We start from the raw sequence: 20043 nt of genomic DNA, 5'->3' as shown, positions 1-20043 counted from the left end.
TGTAATCCATCTTTTTAAACAGTTTAATACAAAGAAGTAAACATTTGAGCTGCATTTATAACCCAGCAGTGGTAACCACTTGACCTGCTGTTACTTAATAAATAACAGATTATTAAATCTGGCGGTGGCCCCACGTGTCTGCGTTTAGTTGGGTCTCCCTAAAATAGCGACGACCTCGATTCAAGGAATCAAAACGGAGGCAGTTTTAGAGTTAAATAAGTAACCAAAGTCAGAAACGAAGAAGAGAAGAACTGTGATCTTGGACTGCACTTATAAAGCAAAAATGATCTCGATGGTTTCATCCTTCCTGTTTCATCCTTCCTGTTAAGAGAATTAGAAGCGCGGTCAATAATTCCTTTGTAAGAAAGCCTTGGTATTGGCAGCACGAACAGGATGACGGCTGCCGTCGATAGCTTTGAGGTAGAAGCTCTGACCTTTGTAACCATGGAGCTTTTCAAGAGGAATGAGTCGGGATCACTTCGTGAGCTCTGAACGCCGAGCAGAAATATCAACGGCAGAAAAAATGCTGAGCACATAAAGTGATGTTGCGTCCTTTGCGCGCAGTTTGTCCGAGACGTGTCTTCCTAGGAAACCACAGGGCTTTGTTCCTTCTGAGATTTCTGTTTCAGGTTGGATAACGATGTCAGAAAAGAATGTGACAGCGACCTTCTTCAAGCACGCTTGGAAATTAAGAGGTTTTTACTGTACAAAGAATTTCAGCTCCAGTTCCTCCACAAAGCCATTACCTCGTCAACATGAAAAGGATTTTTCATTTAAATGGTGACAATTTTAATCATCCTAAAAGCATCCTTTTACTTCTTTTATCAGCGCTGGTTTAAATCTCCCAGAAAACTACCAGCAAGACTGTATCAGCTATAGTTTGTGCAACAGTGACACCATAAACATGCTGCTTAACAACAGGATATCAAATACAGGAAAAGCCAGAAAATCTCCGGAGGACCAAACAAACACCGGCTTCCTCCTGCGACAACCAAAATCCCTGTTCTCCAAACACTTCAACTGTAAAAACTGTGGTCAAAGCAAAACACGATTAACTTCTATTTGTGTCACAATATTTAATAAATACACAAATAGACAACGTGTTGAAGGTTTTTGCTCAGGTTGCAGTTTCGGTGATGCAGTAAAGAACACACTTTGACCAAATACACTGTAAATGGTGCTGGCTTAATTCAATTTAAAAATAATAATAATAATAATAATAATTAAAAAAAAAAGAAAAAAAAAGATAACATGTTGTCTATCGTCAACCTCCCGTCTTGCGTTGTGTGTGCTTTAATTCTCTTAGACGCAGAACTTCTCGACGTTTTCAGATTTCCCGTAACCCGAGAATATTTCTGCCTCTGTGGGACGTTTTCGGCGGTGTGGGAACACAAGCCTTTCAGGCGGAGGCCTGCAGAGTCCTTGAAACACAAAACACCGCAGGAAGGTGGCCGACGACAGACTGAACTCGTGCCCGAAGAGGTTTTACGCAGCAGAAACTGACAGCACTGCTGTTTACTTGCTGCTAAAGCGCAGCTGAGGAAATGTACGTGTTTTGGGCATCTCGCTTTCATTCATAGACCAGCAGTGATTCCAGGCCGGTCCCCCCCCCTACCAGGCCGGTCCCCCCCCCCAGGTGCAAAATATGGACGAATGGAGCGCGTGGAATTTGATTGACGGCGCTGTGATGGAGGCTTTGTGCTCCCTGAATGGCAGTGAATGAACCACAAATTATTTACTGCTTATCAGCCATCCCGAAGTCAAAATCAGATCCGACATCCACACAGGAAACAAAGGACAACACAAACTGGATGTGACAGCCCAATGTGGTCCAATTACCACATTCAAATGCAAAGCTCAATGGAGTCCAACCTAAAGCTACTCCTATTTGATTTCAAATATTGTGATGGCTATACTGCATTCCTCGTGATATTCTTTGTAGTTGCTGCTAAAGAGAAATGTTTTTTTTTTGTGTGTGTTTGTTTTGTTCAAATAAACCTGAAGACATGACTGACATGAGTGCAACAGTTATACTTCCCTCGTTGTAAGCCTCCAGATTGAATTGATTCGTTTCTGGTCAGTATTTTCCTCCTGCTCCAGCCTTCAGATGCAAACAGGGATTTAATAGAAGTTAAAAGCCATTCAGCTTGATGGGGAAATGAGAGCTTTCACAAACTGTCACATACACTTCACGTTGTAGATTGGGTTTGTCACGTGAGGCTGACAGCCAATAATAACGATCGTCTTCTGCGACCGCACAAGCGTGTCATCTTTTTTTTTTTTTTTTTTTACACACCGAAGCCGGAGTCAGCGGAGTCAATTTACCCGTGATAAAAACCGGATACGAGATTACATTTCCTTCAAAATAAAAGCATAACGGTGGGCCATTTTGACTTAAGAAAAACTCAAAAGTATCCGCTGTAGAGAAACAGTACAGTATGAAACCACACGTGAAAATAATAGGCAGAACCGAGGTGAATATAAGGAAAGTGAATACATTTCAATTTCTCTGATATCCCCTTGGTTGGTTTTATTGCACAAAAAACATGCAATTCAATATTTTTTCCTAAGTGCTGGTATTATCAAAGCTAAACATTAGGCCTCGACACTCAAGGGAAGCTGATATGGAACAGCTCATCTATCAGCATTCATTCAGTTCTGTGCAATTTTATGTATTATCCCACCAATGCACAAGTTATTGCAAGGCACTTCACGTACTAGAGTCCTCAGAACAGAACCTTATAACATTATAAGAGCGGAATTCAACAATTTAACAATTCCCATGGGAGGAAAAAAAAAAAAAAAAACAACCCTCCCCTTTAAGAGGAAAGAAAGACCATAGACAGAACCAGGCTCACGGGTGGTCGGCCGTCTGCTTCGACAGGTTTGGGTGAGGGTGGAGGGGAGAGAGAGAAAAGAGCACAGAGGTCCGATCCAGTCAACCGTTGTTGGGATCAGTCAACACAGACCAGAAACATACCAGAAACCAGAGGTAGCTGCAAAACAAGACAAATTCAACCAAACAGTGTATTAAAGTGGAATACGTGAGTAGATTGTGAATTCTCATATGTAATTATCAAGAGTTTTAGGTCGCTACATTTTTATTTTTTAGTTTTTTCATTTAATAGATAAGCCACCCTATCAAGGCAGCAACAGGCCATTGTTTGTGTTTTGCATTTGTAGTTGCGATTACGATTGCAACTTTAAATTATAACGAACGGAAGAATATCTTCAAATCTGTAAATTATCATTCAATATAACCTGCATTCAAATGGATCAAATAGTTATGTGTTCAGGCTACTTGGTTGTTTTGTAACCCGTGCGTAAATGTACAGTATGACTGCTTTAATTTTGAAACTTGTCACCGGAAGTGTGTCTCCACACCTTTGCTGCCGTGACAGGTACAGACGTTACCTTTGCTGTGTGGGCTTGATGCCGTCCTGCGGTCAGTGGACTTGTGGCGGTCGCACACGGCGCGTCCTTCCTCCGGTCCCTGTTATTTCGTCCTCCGCATGTCGTCGGTCGTGCTTCGCTCGGTGTCGGGCTCCTGCCTTTGACCCGCATCACAGCTCGACCATGTAGATCCGTCGCTTGTGCAGAGAGGGAAGTTCACCTCCAGCGACCTGAGGATAGAGGCGGATAATTGCGTGTCGGATGAGGGTAAGTGATTTAGCATTTCACGGAGGACATGTCAGGGAAGAATATGCAAGTATTGACAAGATAACAGCAGCTACTGCAGTGTATACATTTGATTTTAGTTTGGTAAATGTCTTAAACACGACCTTTTTGTTTTCAACGTTGGACTCGTACATCTATTAAGAAACTTTGATGCGACTTAAAGTAGCAGCCCACATGCAGGGCGAGCCTGACACACTATCATTATTCAATTTAAATGCATTTTGTAGGCTAATTGAAAGCCTTGGTAATTGCTCTTAAGAGTTGTTCAATCATTTGTGTTTACGTGCATACCTATGAATATATAGACCCATTATTTCCTGCAGTTTGTACCAACAGTGGCAGCAGGAAAGGGAGTCTAAATTAACCTCCAGACCTCTCACCACATGATGACGCCCAGTCATTAACTGCTGGCATATTTGATGGGTAAACCTGTCCTCAGTGGCTCCATGTGTTCAGCCCTGTCTGCTTGTATATATTTAAAAACAACAACAACAACACTACTAATCACGTCAAAGCCCTGCTGAGGTCTGAGCCATCAACACGGTCCAGGAGCAGCTGCTTAAACTCAATGATGTCTAATTGGGCTTTAATGGCGGATGTTGTTAACTGTGTTGTTTGTTTTGACCAAAATGCCTTCTTATGGAACTTATTGATTGTTTGTCAGGGAAGCTATACAAAAAAAAAAAAAGGGACCAAAACAGTGGCTGGTTTCACCTTTATCCACTGAATGTTCTACACCTCAGACAAAGCCGTGTGCCAGACATGGCCCCTGTCTTCTTATTTAATCTTGGTTCCCGTTATCAGTCAGAGGCAGAGCTCTGAGCCTGGTTACATAATGTGAGCTGAGGATGACCATATAGTTTGGTGAGCAGCAGCAGGAGGAGGAGGAGGAGGAGGGGGGGGGAACTCGGGCAGAATTGAACACAACACAAGACTGAACGAGGCCAGATTACAACATTACGTAAGAGATGTTTTACTTCCACTTGGCTGAGATGATGCAAACGATGGTGGTCCAGAAAATAGGTCTCAGCCAGGGATGCTGCAAAACCTTTTATTTACCAAATGAGGAGTGCATAAACAAGCCTTTCAGTGCACATGGCTCTGACAATCAGTGTATGGAGAGTAATGTGTGCTTTTCATGCAGCACTGCTCTGCCAATCTTACTCATATCCTGTGGTAAATGTTCCCAGTAATGTTCATTGTGTGCACAATGGGCACCGCTAAATATTACATTCAAGGACATACCAGTCGGAGGGCTTTTAGGAGAGGTGGAGGGGAAATATGTAATCGTCTTTCTTCTGGTTGACCTTGTCGGCGAAGTGCACCGTGGCACTGCGTGGTTCATTAGGCTGCAACGCTCTGTTTTAGACACATAAAGGGAATTTATTGACTCACAAAAGAGATGTATGTGGATGTTAGTCCTCTTTAATAAACAAACAAACAAACAAAAAAACAGTTGATGACAGTCCAGCTTGAAAGGATGGAGGATGAAGTGGATTATATTTAAATATTATGCCATTTGATTGGAGATACAGCTAAGTGGGAATGTTTTTCCTCATGTTCCTGCTACTAGATTTGGTAACATTATGTATTATATTTTTTTGTCTATTGCTTTTGCATTACATGTCAGCTGTGTGATGGCAGTGACACATCAGGCATGCTGAGATGGGTTTGCACTGACAGCTTTCATTCTCGTCATTGAAAATCTTTGTCACACGGCTCAATACGGGATGAAAATTGAAAGTGTGTGTTGCCAATATTGTACATTTGATTATGCATTAGTGTGTTGTAATGCATTTCAAGTGCTTAAATTCAAACAGATGGCAAGTCATTTAAAAGTTTTTTTGGTTAATATTAGTGTTGGTACAAATGAGACGGCTGCCTTTTCGTCTGGCCTGACTTATGTGTCAGGAAACAACCTTTTTTGCTATTACTGATTTTAATTTTCACCACTGATTACAGACTTGATAAACGTTATAAATCTGTTGATTAATAAAATGTCATAAAAGCAAACAAAAAGTTCAAGCAGCCAACAATGTTGTCACTCCAATCACAGTTTAATTTACTTTCTGAGGTCAGTTTTTATTAATGAACAGTAACTGATGCAATACAAGAAAGCCGGTTATACATTTATTCAGCATTAGTTTTTGGAAAACGGCAGCTGTGAAAATCTCATGAAGATTACTACACGTTGATTGATTTCTTCAGTTTTGCAAACAGTTTGGGCATTTTTTTACACATTTGCTTTTGAAATCTCATCACAGTGGCTTTGCATGAAATTAATTCAACCACAAGACAATAAGCCGACAGGTCAAATGAGAAGCTACTGAGCATATTGAGATACTCTTGCCTGCAGGAGTAATATAATCCTTTGGATAATGACATGAAAGAGCTCTTTGTACATATTATATACTGCTTGAGGGAGACATGGCAGCAGCAGCCCTGCAGGAGCTGTGGGCTGCATCCTAATACTCTGGGATGACTGCAGTGGGAGCTGTGAATAGCAAACATCACAATTACATAATTCCCCCAAAATGTTCACCTGAGACTGAAATTCTTAAATGCAGCTCTGAATTTCAATACATGTATATTCTGTCCATATGTTACATATTGGTTGTGGGGATGTTATCTTCTTGTTGCTGTAGATAGTTCTTTAGGAATCTAGCTGCGTGTTTGGGGTCGGTGCTGCTGTGTGACGGGCTAGAATTTAAACACCTGAAGTCCATCATCGTCCCAACGTCATGGAGTCAGAAGCAATTGAGACAACCTAAATATACAAATGTCCTGCGGCAAGTTCTCCGAGATGCTCGAAATAAACCAACGAGTAACTTTAAATGAAGAGTTTCTGCTTTTTTTTTTTTTTTTTAACTATTCTTTACATTATATTTGAAAGGATCCTCCCTTTAGTTGTCCCTTAAGGCAAGTGATTAAATATTGTAATATAGTACTGTGCAAGTGCTGTATTATATTCAGTATATACAAGTTTAGAAACTATGGAAAAAAAACAAGACAATGTCTGGATTAAATGAAGCAACGATTACAGTCACACCCCAAACTAAAGCTTTCACACAGTTAACTCACCTCAACTCGGCTTTTTTCGTATTGCAACTTTCATACAAGCTTGCAGCCCAAAGTGCTTCACATCAGAGCAACATGCACACCTGAAAAAGCAAAGAACCAACCAAATCTACAAGCATACAAACGGAACAATAAGTTTAAAAATACTGTAAAAATGTAGGTTAAATAAAACAAAGGACTTAAAATGGCAACAATAAAACGATGTTTTAAGAATCAATAAATACAATTCAGAAAAAAACGGTAATTCAAATTTTAAGTCGGGATGATAAACATCACTAGAAAGCCAGATTAAAAGGGATTTTTAACTATGCAGTGCTTTGATGATCATAAATAATGTCATCAGAGTGAAAGCTCATCCACACGTTTCTATAAGCCCCGAATTTCTGAGAAAATTCTAAATCCTCTTCAGAATCAGAGGGTCATCTCAGGTGAAACTGACTCCTGCAACAAGAGCTGATGCTGGATAAATATCATAACATATAAACCCAGCAGCAGCTCAGTTCTTACCTACAGACTGTAAACAAGCTAATGAAGGTCATTAACTCAAACATGATTTATGTTGGTTGTTTTGCACCTCATTGCTTACAAAAATGATTTATGTGTTGACCTTTCTTCTTCTGCATTATCGTAAAAACAATGTGATACCGCCTCTGCAGGAAATGGAGCCGCTGAGTGCTTCTAAGATGAGCGCTGCTTCCTTGTTGTCACTTAGTTCGTTAATTTATGGTCGCCTCTTCTTTTTTTTCCCCACAGTTACAGATGAATGATGACAAAGTAATCCTGATGACTTGTGCTTCCCCTCAGTGTGTCCTTGTCCTCTACGGTGGATGTGAGAAGGGATGCAGGTGGTACTTGGTTAGACATTAAATTACCGCTGCTGCCTGACAAATGTTTGAAAGTGTCTGCTGATTACAGTTTCCACATGACCTTGTTGGACCTTAATTAGCATGCAGAGAGGAACACCACTCTGCTGTTCCCACTTTAGAGGTCCACAGTGGGTTTTTTTTTAAAATTATTATTTACCTAGCAAAGATTTTGTATTTGGAAATGAGCAGAGGGATTATTTTGTCCCTGCAGCCATGATGCTGTGAGGCCGCTGCATGAGGCAGCCTATGAACGAGGACGATGGAGGAGGCTGCCAGCCAGCTCGAGCGAGACCATGTGCACAGCGTCTATGACAAGATTGCTCCATATTTCAACGACAGCCGCTACAAAGCCTGGCCCAAAGTACGGCAGTTCCTGCTGGACCTGCAGCCTGGGAGCATTGTCGCTGACATTGGTGGGTGTCATCTCCAGCAGTAATGTCATCTGATAATTATTACGTTGTTTGTGCTTTTTATATTATTTTTTTTCAAACACAAGTAATTGTATAATTGGCCTCTCTAAAAATTGAGCACATATTTGAAATCAAAGCTGACTTCTGATCTTTGATAATCTGTTGCCAGTGCTGTAGCTGACTGTCTTGCACTTGGCAGGTTGTGGCAATGGCAAGTATCTCCACATCAACAGGGACGTGTTCAAGATGGGGTGTGATGTTTGTCGCCCCCTGGTGGACTTTGCCTGGAGCCAAGGACACGAGGTTCAGATGTGTGATGGGCTGCATTTGCCTTACAGGGACAGCTGCTTTGACGCTGTGCTCTCCATTGCAGGTAATGGAGGCACGCACACACACATACACACACACACGCACACACACACACACACACACACACACACACAGACAGAGCTGAGGCTGGGTTTGGATGTTGTTGATTCCTCCCACTCAGGAACAAATCGCTCCATGTGCATGAGCTCCATTGCTGCAGCTGCCATTTGCCTTGAATGAAATTAACTTGTATAACAAACATCAGTTTACCACAAAGTTGTGTTGCCTTGCCAACAGTGTGAAATAATTCACGTGTCCTCCAACAAAAGGGATTAAGTACACAACAGCAGACGCCCACACTATTAATTCATCTTGTGCCGTACGCGGTGTACTTCATATGTTGTTGACTGCGAGTGTTGATCGTGTCAGGACATTATAATAGAATAAATGCCTCCATAGCATCCTACTTATATCTGACAAATGAATGTTTGTTTTTTTCAGTCATTCATCACTTGTCCACCAAGGAGCGTCGTATTCGAGCAATAAAGGAGATGGCTCGCACCCTGCGAGTGGGTGGACGCATCATGATCTACGTGTGGGCCATGGAGCAGAAACGTCGTAAATTTGAGAAGCAGGACATCTTCGTTCCCTGGAACCCCAATCCCCATCTGCCCACCGGCTTCAGCAGGGAGCATCCCAAACCCCGAAGGAGAGCCGCGGCACAGAGCGTGAGCGAAGCCATAGACGACACTGAAAAGCACAGGAAGATCAGAAGCACATCCTCCGTGGCGGACGAAGAGGATCTGACCCGCACGGTGCCGCAGCAGAGGACACAGAGACTGTGGTTCTTCTCCAGGTCTCTGGATTCTGTGTTTGACTTTGGAAGCTTAGCCATCTCCCGGTCGTCGTCCAGAGACCTGAACACTTTATCTTCACCCACCGGTGACACAGAGGGGAGCAAGGCCAACCAGCGTGGGAGAGGACAAGGCCTCATGAAGCAAGTCTCCAGCTTCTTCTCCTATCCATCTGTGGTCGGCTCAGAGGAGGACGTCTTTGACTCGGTCACGGACCTGCACAAGCGACAAAATCATTCTGGAAGTAACAGCGACTCTACGAAGTACACCGGTACAGAAAACCAGAGTGTCTCGGTGTCTTTAGCCCAGGAGTGTGGCTCCCTGGCTCTGCCAGACCTCGTCTGTTTGCAGAGGGAGCACCTGAAGCAGTGTGGAGATGAAAGTGAAGGCGGGCCGCAGAGAGAAGAGCAGCATGAAAGCACACGGAGTCCTCAGGGGAGTGAAGGGCAGGTGGACGGCTCCTGCCTGAGGTACTATCACGTCTTCAGGGAGGGAGAACTGGCTGAGCTCATCGAGAAACACGTTGAGGAGCTTCATGTGAAACACACTTACTTTGATCATGCCAACTGGTGTGTGGTGGCAGAGAAAGTCCAGTTATGGAAAATATGATTTTAACTTTTTTTTTTTTTTAACTTTGCATTGTTTTAAGTTTTAGCACTGAATCGGAACATTTGATGATTTTAACCTTCTTGTAATGGGAATGTGTATAAATGCACTGATGAAGCCACTGTTGAAGGTACACAGAACTACTCCAGTGCTGCAGCTCTCTACTGGAAAGTGTCATTTTTATTTAATTTATTTAGTTAATACTGGAGCCAGTTATGTGTCAGATCTGGCATCGCTGTAGAACTTTAGCAGAGAGGATGGTAGTGTTCAACGATGTTCTGTCACTGTATACTACATCCTATTTTTAAAGTATTTATTCTATTTTATTACATGATTCTAACAAGCAGTATCTAAATGTCCGGTGTGTGTCCTCTTTTTAAGACCAGAATTTGTTCTTATCAAACCACAGAGAGCTCCAGGGTTGCTACTGATTTTTAACTCTTTCCAAAGAACATGTCTTCAGTTTTTTTCTTTGGCCTTTAAATATTAGCCAAAGAGGAATTTGTGAGATTACAGTATACTCTTCACCTCTATGCTGTCATGTGATTTAATGCATTCAAATTCTTATTGTCTTTGTGTTTTACAATTGCACGTTCCTTAACTCTTGATTATGAGGAGCCAAACGTGAATCTCTTCTGGACGTCTGTGACGCTTTCTGTAAACTACTTGTGTAATCTATCAAACACTGTCACGGCAAGAGCTCAACACTGTGCAGATTATCTTTCAAAATATTCGTCCCGATTTGTTTTGTGTTCAAAGAACTTGTTGCCGGTGTGTGTTTTCGATGTTGATATTTGCAATAGTTGCGTATTATCTGACAAGCTGAATATACCACTTGTGTATTTCAGCAAATCGACTGCCTCGTATACTGTGAATAAACATTGCACTGTACCACAAATATGTTGCTGCTTGATGTCAGTGAATGACATGAAATTAGGTGAAACTAGAAACATTGTGGTTGTCTGTTGTGCCAAGGACGATCCTTTGCTTTTGAGTTTGAGTTTCTTTTTCCTTATTAAATATTTTTGTGCACGAGTGTTTTTGTGTTGCATTTACTGGCATAAACATTTGTTGATGTCATCAGCAGGTGGAACGACATTCAGTTAAAACCCACAAAGTGTATCGTTAGAGTATTTAATAGTTACACAGAACTACTATAGAAGCACCAGTACAGTATAATGATGAGGTAAACAGTAAGTTAAACCTCTTCAGTCAAACATACTGTATTATAAAGGCAACTGCATGACTACAAGCTTTTCAAATAAAATTATCCTGAGTACATGAATACATGATTTTTTTTTTTCATGTATAAAATGCTGGTCAGCTTCAAATATCTTGCTTAATACGTCACGAAAAGGTTCACAGTTCAAAAACAAATTTACTTTAGAACTTTCATCATCTGTGCAGCATATCACATAATTTTATACTGTGGTAATTCTGCCGTATGTGCAGCAAATAAATATGGAGTATATAAACAAGGCATTGGTTCATGTTTTAAGTGTATAATCATATGTCTTTTACTTTTCCTAAGTGGCAATGGCTCCTAAATATCAATGAGTTCAGCACTGAGGAGATGAAGGTTTTACATTCTACATTTCCTCCAAACCTGAAATATGAAGGACACATAAACAATAATCACTTATTTTGTGCATGTACGGGGTTTTTTTGGGTTTTTTTTTCAAATCTGTTTAAGCAGCTGTGTTTCCTTTACCTGAGTCGCGGCTCTGTGGACGATGGAGTGCCTCAGGGCCAGCTTGTCGATGTCTCTGGAGTATCCTCCACCAATAACAACAGCAACTGGGATGCCTTTGCTCACCACAGTCTTCATCACGTACAAATCTCTCTTATAGAGCCCTTGAAGATACTTACAGTCATTCAAACAAGCCTGTAAGTGATTCACAGGAAGAGATACTTGTGTGAAGAGAGGGTCGCTGACCTTGGTCTGTCAGACGGAGTCTCCCCAGTTCATCTTCCCAGTGAGGATCAACACCTGCGTCATACAGAACCAGGTCTGGACGAAAAGTCTCCAGCAGCCGGGGAAGGTGAGCCTCCACTGTTAAAAAATACACCTAAATATTACATCCGTTTGTGGAATTTCTTTTGATTGAAATTACTTTCAAGATGCTGCTAAAAACATTAGTTTTACATTTTTATTTTACTTAACTAAACAGCAAAAAGGATACAAAGCCTACAATATAAACCTTAAACTGTCATGGATTTGCAGACATCAGCGCTCAAATTGAGATGTAGTGACTTGACTGATGCACTATTTTCATCTGAACATCGTACACTTGTTAAATGAGTCATTGTGGCCTGTATTAACGTGCCCGTGGAGAGGTACTCCTTGTCTTCCAGCCCATCCTCAACACCGATATCTAGGTCACTTTGTTGTTTGCGGAGGGGGAAGTTTTTCCCACAATGCACTGAGAATGTAAACACAGATGGCTCCTCTTTAAAAATGAACGCAGTGCCGTCACCCTGTTGGGTACAAAAAAAAAAGAAGGTTTAGAGACAAATGTTGGAGTTAAGATGTAGTGGTTTGATCTCACAACAGGGACAAGTGAACTCCACCTGATGCACATCCAGATCCACGATCAGAACCTTCCTTTTGGTTGAGGAGTTGTCCAGCACGTATTTGGCTGCAACTGCTAAGTCATTGAGGAGACAAAACCCCGAGCCATAGCTGGGAAAAGCGTGATGGGTTCCTCCTGCTGTACTGCAAGCCAGGCCCTTCTGCAGAGCCACCTGAGCAGCCAGGACAGTCCCGCCTGTCAACAAGGTGAACAACAGTGTAGCGTGATCTCTCCAGGTCAGGCAGCTGTGTCAAGTCGCCCGCACCGTGTGTTCCCTCCTCACCCGTCTCGTATCGACAGCGGCTCACGACGCCTTCGCTCCAGGGAAACCCCGTCCTCCTCTGCTCTTGCTCATTTATCTTCCCATGTATGAAGTTGTTCAGGTACTCCTCGGTGTGCACACGGCTCAGTAACTCTTCGGAGGCCGTCTTAGGGAGCCACACCTACTGCGAGGGAGGAAATTCACATCAACAGTGCTTTTGTTCCTAATAACAGCACCTGAAATCAGCTTTACCATCAATTAATCTACTGGTATCTTGTGTCATTGATTTAATCAGTGTGTAAAATGAGAGAAACTGATCTCAAACAACAAAAATTACCCACATTTGTAAACGTTTGGTCGAAACAACAAAAGAAGGACAATTTACAGTGACACTAAATCAACATGAATACATATACAGGTGCCTACGACCTGTGTTTTATTTTAGTTGTAAATATAACTGATTCTCACCTGCTTCTCTGTGATGACTTGATCTTTGAGGAGGAAGTGTAAGACCCGGGGAAACTTGCCCATTGGAAACCTGTGACCAGGTGGGAGGTCACACGCGTACTTGCTGTGATGAACAATTGGAAGCCCGCCGGAGTCATGTCGCACCTGTGAGACGGAAAAAAGGTAGACTCCCAGGTCAGTTGTCATGTAATGCATTGTGTTTGCAATGCCCTGGATTTGTATTTAAGTAAAGAGACAGATGAAACTTCTTACTACTTCTGCATGGAAACATCTGCAGGATGTGAGCGCTGCACCAACCAGCCGAGCCGCTTTAAGGCGAAGTCTTTTGGAAAATATTCTTCTTGTGCTGGTCATTTCTCTGCCTCGACAGTCACTGACAGACACTTATGAAACAGGTTTCGTGCAGTCTGATGTTATGAAACGAGACAGGACAAACTGTGGTGGTGTCTTCTCTGTGTACTGCTGCCCTCTACTGTCACGGAGTGGAAATGACAGAGAGCGTGTTGGTGTCACGGTTGCTTGTCACCATCTACTGATTTGGACTGAATACTGCAGATGTACAAAAGTGTGTATCTATGGATTTGTTAGACTTTTTTTTATTTTTTTATTTTTTAAACAAACATTGTAACGTTAATCTGGCTATAAATGGGAAATGTAAAGCAGGTTCTCCTAAAAATATGGCATTTTTCTCAAAGTTATTAAGTAGCTAGCCTACGTCGCCTCCAACAGGTTGCAGGAATCAGTTAAGACTTTGAAAAACACTGAAATGTGTTTTTTGTTGTTTTATAAAGGGGTGTCAAAAACGATTTTCACAGATAAACAATCCTGCGTGCTAATGTCTGCTTCCTTACATCTGTATTATACATTTTTATAGAGCATATGGAAGTAAATGCTTACATGTACTGCAGAATCGGACTAAACATACATGTTGGTTTCAGTGTCGCAGCCTTTTGAAGATGATCTTGTTGCTTGAGGAAGAGTTCATGACGTTGCGGCGTTTGGCGTGAATCCACATGCTGTTCTTCTGATGTCTCCGCTGCTGTATCTTCTTTATCATGCTGTGAGCTGCATGTGTTGAAACAAGCTTCCCAGATTTCTGTGTTAGTTTAGATGTAGTGGTTTAACTTAAACGGAATGCACATTATTTATGAAGTTGTTTGAATGCTGCTTTTACTCTGTTGAAAGAATTTAGCTCATATTATTATAAGCCATACTACTTCCAATAGCAATGTTTCTGCATACAGTACTGATTTATTCTGTGGGGGACAGTCAGATTAAGTGGAAACCTCAATGCAAATTAGGTACATTTAGTTTTCACAAGGTTCCTTTTTCCATTTACAGTTTTCCACCTGTACAGTTTTCCACAAATAGAATAGTTTTCCACTTAAGACCGGCACTTCATCCTTTTCCATGAGGGTGGTTGTTTTTCTTTGCATTCACTCGACGTTTCTGATGTTTGTCCGCACCGTTTTATCCTCTCCTCCTTTTCAGCCATCGCAAGCAGCTCGCTTTAACTTAAAGAGTGGTGTAATCACAGTGCCAGAGTATCGTGTATATGGCGTCCCACTGACATCATGTCAGACTCAGACCGCCTTCACTCCCACATGCTACAGTTAGTGACAAAGGACTGATGGAAATTAAGCATCTATTTTTAACAATGTCCAGAACATGATTAATATTTGTATTTTGACAGATTACTTCTTTTTATGGATGAGAAATGTATTGATGTAGTTTATAGGTTTCCTGTCACTGTACTGAAAAAGACCTTTGATGAGCTACTTTTGTGTCTGGCTTTAACTCTCCATCTGTCTATTTTACATTGCTGGCAGGCAGCTCAAGGCACTGTCTGGCGTACTGTCGGCTCTGAAGATCTTCCGTGTGTGTGTGTGTGTGTGTGTGTGTGTGTGTGTGTGTGTGTGTGTGTGTGTGTGTGTGTGTGTGTGTGTGTGTGTGTGTGTGTGTGTGTGTGTGTGTGTGTGTGTGTGTGTGTGTATGTGAAGAGTCTGGTGGATGAGGATTAGTACAGCCCCCCCCCTGGGAAAGTGTACTAACGGGCAGATAGGAAAAAAGAGGAGCCTGTCGGCCCCAGGTGCAGAGGAGAAATCTCCTCATAATAGAGAAAAGAGATTAGAGGAATAAAATCAATTGCTGGCTTCAGCACTGTTAACAGGCATTTCAAATAGGGAGAGCTGAAGGAGGAGAAAGGACTCTCTATCCAATTGAAATACTCCAATATATCTTGATAGAAAGATTGTGAGGTTTTGTGCAGGAGGTAAAGGTTATATTAACTCATTTACATTTAGATTTCCTGTTGTGCTTCTGCTTCCGCGTTTCATTAAATTTCATCTTGTCTTTTTAAAGGACAGTACCGCTGCATGTGTTCACTGTTTTATGACAAATCAGAGATAACCATTTTGGAAACCAGGCTTTTTATTAATTTCCATAGAGTATACAAATCAATTAAAAGACATGTTAAATCCCATATCGTAAACATTAATTTGACATTTATCTTTTGGGAAATTCCCACCACTGTTGTGAGGTACAAAATAGGTTGCAACTAAAAATGATTTAATCGTTGTTAATTACCAGTTCATATTTTTGATTGATCAAGTAAATGTTTTGGTTTCTAAAGTGTCACAAATGTTGAAAATAATCTCCTAAATATCTCATTTCTGATATAATCCATGGTGACATTGACACGATTGTATTGACAGATTACCAATTAACTTCAATCCAATTAAATTGATTCATATAAAGCCAGACAACAACATAAGTCATCTCAGGGTACTTAACATAGTAAGGTCGAGACCTTATAACATTATAAAGAGAAATCCAATTACAATAACAGTCCAAAGATGCTCAGTTTACTATAATGGAGGACTAAAAGATGTAGTAAATATTCATACTAGGACCAGGAATAATTAATCAGTTAAAAAACTAAATAATTCACTGTTGATGAGGCAATAGTTTAGCTGTTTCAGCAGTCATGTGAACAGCGTCACCGTGCAATGGAATTATAACATTTTTATTCATATGTTGAAAACTGGATAAACTGCATAAATAAATAAAAAGTAGTAAATCATAATGGAATTTGTAGGACAGATAAAGATCTGTTTGCATATGCGTCATACATTCATGTGAACAGCGTCACCGTGCAATGATGAAAGAACATATGATGAAATGATGCAGCCTTGATGTTTATTTTGATTTATGAAAAGCTACCAGCAAGTTTAGTCTAGATTTTAAAACCAGAGAGAAATCTATGAAAACTGGAACGGCAGTCACCCAAAAATCTACAACTGCACTGAATGCGTTTGAAAATGGTCACTAAAGAGTAAAGTGTGAGAGATTTGTGGTATAAGTTAAAAGGTTCAAACACATTGAATGCTTCTTCAGTATTTTTTTTTTACGGTAAGGCAGAAACCAACGCTGGCAGTCAGCTGTGGCTGCAGTCTGCTGCAGGGCAGCTGTTTTCAAGACCTCGCAGCTTTGCATCAAACTGACAACTGCTGAGCTTTGATCTGATTTTTTTTTTTTTTTTTGGCAAAATAAAAGGCGGCTGACATAACTCAGGACAGTTTTCTCCCTCTCAACACTGTGTTGTCATAAATTGCAGTTAACTAGTTACAGAGCTCACTAAGTTATTTCCTTACTTTAAGGTTATTTAGCTAGACCATACATCCATTGGACAATATTCATTGGAAACACATGTAATCAATCTTTATGCTGCACGCCGTGTGTGTTTATCCAGATGAATAACCTCCATCATCTCTAAGTATCCCTATCATCTTGGCATGTATTTTCATGTTCCTGGAAGCAGCCAACTTGTTTGTTGTCTGACCCCAGGAGAGGAGTGGGTGGTGTTGTGTTTGCATCAGACATGGGTTTAGAGCATACCTCTCAATTACACAACTTCACAATCGCAACATCGAGCCCACAAACTCACCCTCCACCTCACAGCTCAGAGCGGAAGGAATTCGCTGGTTGCTGGCAGAGCATGTTGCAGCAGGTGAAGACGGGGGTTGTTGTTGATGTGAATTAATTTGTAGCTGCTCTCTTGAGTGTGTGATGGTGATGGCCCGCTGCCTCATCCCTCCGAGGCGATCCCCCGGTCACATGAAAAGCCGAATTGATTCACCTCTCATCCATCCCCGTCCTCCTATAATCACAGACATGCAGTGGAGACAGGCTGTGAAATGTTTGTGCTGGCAGTATAATTTACCATCATTTTAGTCAGTGGCTATGGCTCTCCATTCATGATGACTCCTCTCTTTATTCTCCAGCATCCCTCATTGTTTGGGAATGTTTTTACAGTGGTCTTGTTGCGGGGGAGTTATGTGGTAAATAGCGTGTGCTGCTCACATGTGTTGTCAAAGCAGAAATGTGCCAGTGAACAAAGAATTCAAGAAGAGCAGCAAAGCCAAAAGTATACACACAGTCCCAAGTGTCCTCATGATGTAAGAAATATTCCTTCACCAGTACATTTTTGTTATCTTGTGAAACAGTGCTCTTGTGGTTTACGTAACAAAGCTTCATCTTTTAACTTAAGCTCAAAAGAATTCAAGCACAATACCGTTGCCCAGGTTATGTTATTAAAATAATAAACCTGCTTTTTAAAAGACCAGGCTATCTATCGTTTCATCATTTTTTCATGCGTTGCTTTTGCACAAACATACATTACATTGCCGTTTTTTTTTTTTTTTTTGAAAGATTGTAGGGTCTGGGACTGTTGTGAGCAGAGGAAAGTGTGTCTTTTCCAACCAATTACCAAACCAGATTACCATCTGCTGCCTGCCAAAAGTGTCAGCTCTCATGGGACATTGCAGGAACAGTTGTTATTCTAATGAATTCAACAAAATGTGTGATTTTAGTCAGTGGGAGATGGCTGTTACATTCTGAATATGTAGACATTATACGTGGTTTTGTGTGCACCACTTTGCATGAAACACTCAGTGCAGATGAATATATGGAGCAGGATGATCTTGGACTACTTAATTGAATCTATTGTTAATTTTAAGGAAAGTTTCACATTTGGTGACTTTGTCTTCTAGGTATCTAATTGTGATCTATAATTTAGATTTTTACCCAGAAAAGTTTTTACTCTTATGTGGTCTCACATATCAAAGTGCCACAAGTTTAATGTTGACTTTATCTTGGATGTTATCATCTGCGGCGTGAAAACAATGTTTTTTTCATCTCGTGATTATTATGTGATGTTCTGTAATTATACAATTTGTTTGCTGTTACCTTAGTAAGTTGCTTATGTTATAGCTGGTATTTTAGTTGGCTTGCACTTGTTCCAGTTGAAGAAAATGTCTTAATAAAATCTTATTTTTATTAAGCACTGTTTAGTTTCTTTCTTATATGCCTTATGGTTGTTTTGCATTTGCTCTTTGGTCATAGGGGACTACAGTATCTATGAAAATATATTTCATGTCCTAAAAGGAGAAATCTGTAACAAAAACAGTCTGAAAACAGGGATCATGAAGTCCATTATCTTTGCACACCAAACAGCTGAGTGACAACTTGCGCAGCTCATCAGATACAAAGAAAGCGAGGTTAAAGAAAGAAGTGTTAATGCAGAACATCTGCCCATGTTCCTTTGGTATGCAGGGAATCTGAAGCAGAGCCGACAAGTAGCACAGATATTGAGACAGTTTGTGGTATTGCAGGAAGGTTTTCTGATGATATTTGCATTTTGAATTGTACTTGTCCATTACCACAGCTCTGTACAGTTTCTATCACATACTACGTCTGCATTAAACAACACGAACGTTACCAGAAGCAGATAAAATTAGATTATACGACTGGTTTAACGTGTCAGTTTTGTGCTGTTTTAAGAGACCCACTCTTGTTCTGTGTGGCAATAACAGATTGCCTTGCTGGCTGGCAAACCTGCCACCATTCAGCCACATGTTTCAGAAACACAGCTGGCTCCATTCTCTTCCACTGTAATCTCACTGTGCCATGTGAAGACCACATGCACTTCAGAATGTCAGCCTCGTTTTGACAGCCGCGTTGATACCGCTGATAAGGGAACGAGGGAGAGAAGAAACAGCATTGAAATGACAGCGCAGAGTGTTAAACATTCAACCATTCAATAATTTGATATAAAGTGCATTTTTCAATCTAAATGAAAGTTAATTAACAAGAATTTAACTTTGTTTTTGCTCATATCTGATAGTATTTTTTTAATGTATTTATATAGGCATAATGCATTATTGATGCAGCAAATGCACATCACATTACTTTGCACTCAACAGACAAACACACACACACACACACACACACACACACACACACACACACACACACACACACACACACACACACACACACACACATATATATATAAATAACCTTTTTGTAGCTTGAACATATTTCTAAGATTAATTGATGTATTATATTGCCTTTTAAGCCCTTGTGTTTGCATTTTCCTGTTGGTTAAAAATATTTGTTTTGTATTAACTCCATAAAGTTGATATTACTGATGCATATTGTCTAAAAAAAATATCCAAACTGAATGTAATGTAAGATTAACCTTATAAACATCCATTAAAAAAAATTGTTGTGAGAAGTTCTTATTGGGTGAATATAAGTTAATCTAATTACTTTAATTAATTTTCAGCCTGAGGTGTTTAGATGAGCGTTTTTACAGTGTTGCAGCCGGCAGTGTCAGCTCAAAGGCCATTCTTGAGGGTATGAAATGTCTTCCACAAGCTTGAGTCAGTATGTTACAAAAACATTCATATTGCTACAACAAGAACAGGCAAGAAAATAATCCGAAATAGAAACAAATGTGTTTAATGGATTGATAAAATGTTATATTAAAACTGTGGATTTTCTAGCCTGGTTTGACTGACAGACAGTTGCGTACCCTCAGGTGTTCCAAATTTTCCGTCATTTCTATCTTCCAGTCTTCTAGCTGAAGTGAATGCT

The 20043-nt window shown here is 40.7% G+C and overlaps 2 protein-coding genes across 3 annotated transcripts; one reads left to right on the top strand and one right to left on the bottom strand.

Annotated features, from left to right (window-relative positions):
- The first annotated feature begins 3401 nt into the window (after positions 1–3401).
- Positions 3402–10839, top strand: trmt9b (tRNA methyltransferase 9B). The gene is made up of 4 exons (XM_069707297.1): positions 3402–3660; positions 7834–8035; positions 8232–8405; positions 8843–10839. Exons 2-4 carry the CDS (start codon positions 7882–7884, stop codon positions 9802–9804), a joined length of 1290 nt encoding a protein of 429 aa, XP_069563398.1. The 5' UTR covers positions 3402–3660; positions 7834–7881; the 3' UTR covers positions 9805–10839.
- Positions 10840–11099: 260 nt separating this feature from the next.
- hdac12 (histone deacetylase 12) lies at positions 11100–13534 on the bottom strand. Of its 2 annotated transcripts, XM_069707302.1 has the most exons (8): positions 13357–13534; positions 13105–13248; positions 12658–12817; positions 12373–12569; positions 12129–12279; positions 11738–11854; positions 11513–11655; positions 11100–11407 (listed from the first exon to the last, which is right to left on the bottom strand). In XM_069707302.1, exons 1-8 carry the CDS (start codon positions 13456–13458, stop codon positions 11384–11386), a joined length of 1038 nt encoding a protein of 345 aa, XP_069563403.1. In that variant the 5' UTR covers positions 13459–13534; the 3' UTR covers positions 11100–11383. The 2 variants fall into 2 exon arrangements, with proteins under 2 accessions (XP_069563403.1, XP_069563402.1); XM_069707301.1 differs by lacking the exon at positions 11100–11407 and having other exon boundaries at positions 11414–11655.
- Between the last annotated feature and the right edge of the window lie 6509 nt (positions 13535–20043).

Source organism: Brachyistius frenatus, unplaced genomic scaffold (assembly GCF_029030835.1).
Source record: "Brachyistius frenatus isolate BFR_SWC_R1_liver_20210118 unplaced genomic scaffold, ASM2903083v1 Contig_68, whole genome shotgun sequence".
NCBI classification, from domain to species: domain Eukaryota; kingdom Metazoa; phylum Chordata; class Actinopteri; family Embiotocidae; genus Brachyistius; species Brachyistius frenatus.
This window is presented reverse-complemented; position numbering and strand designations above follow the sequence as displayed.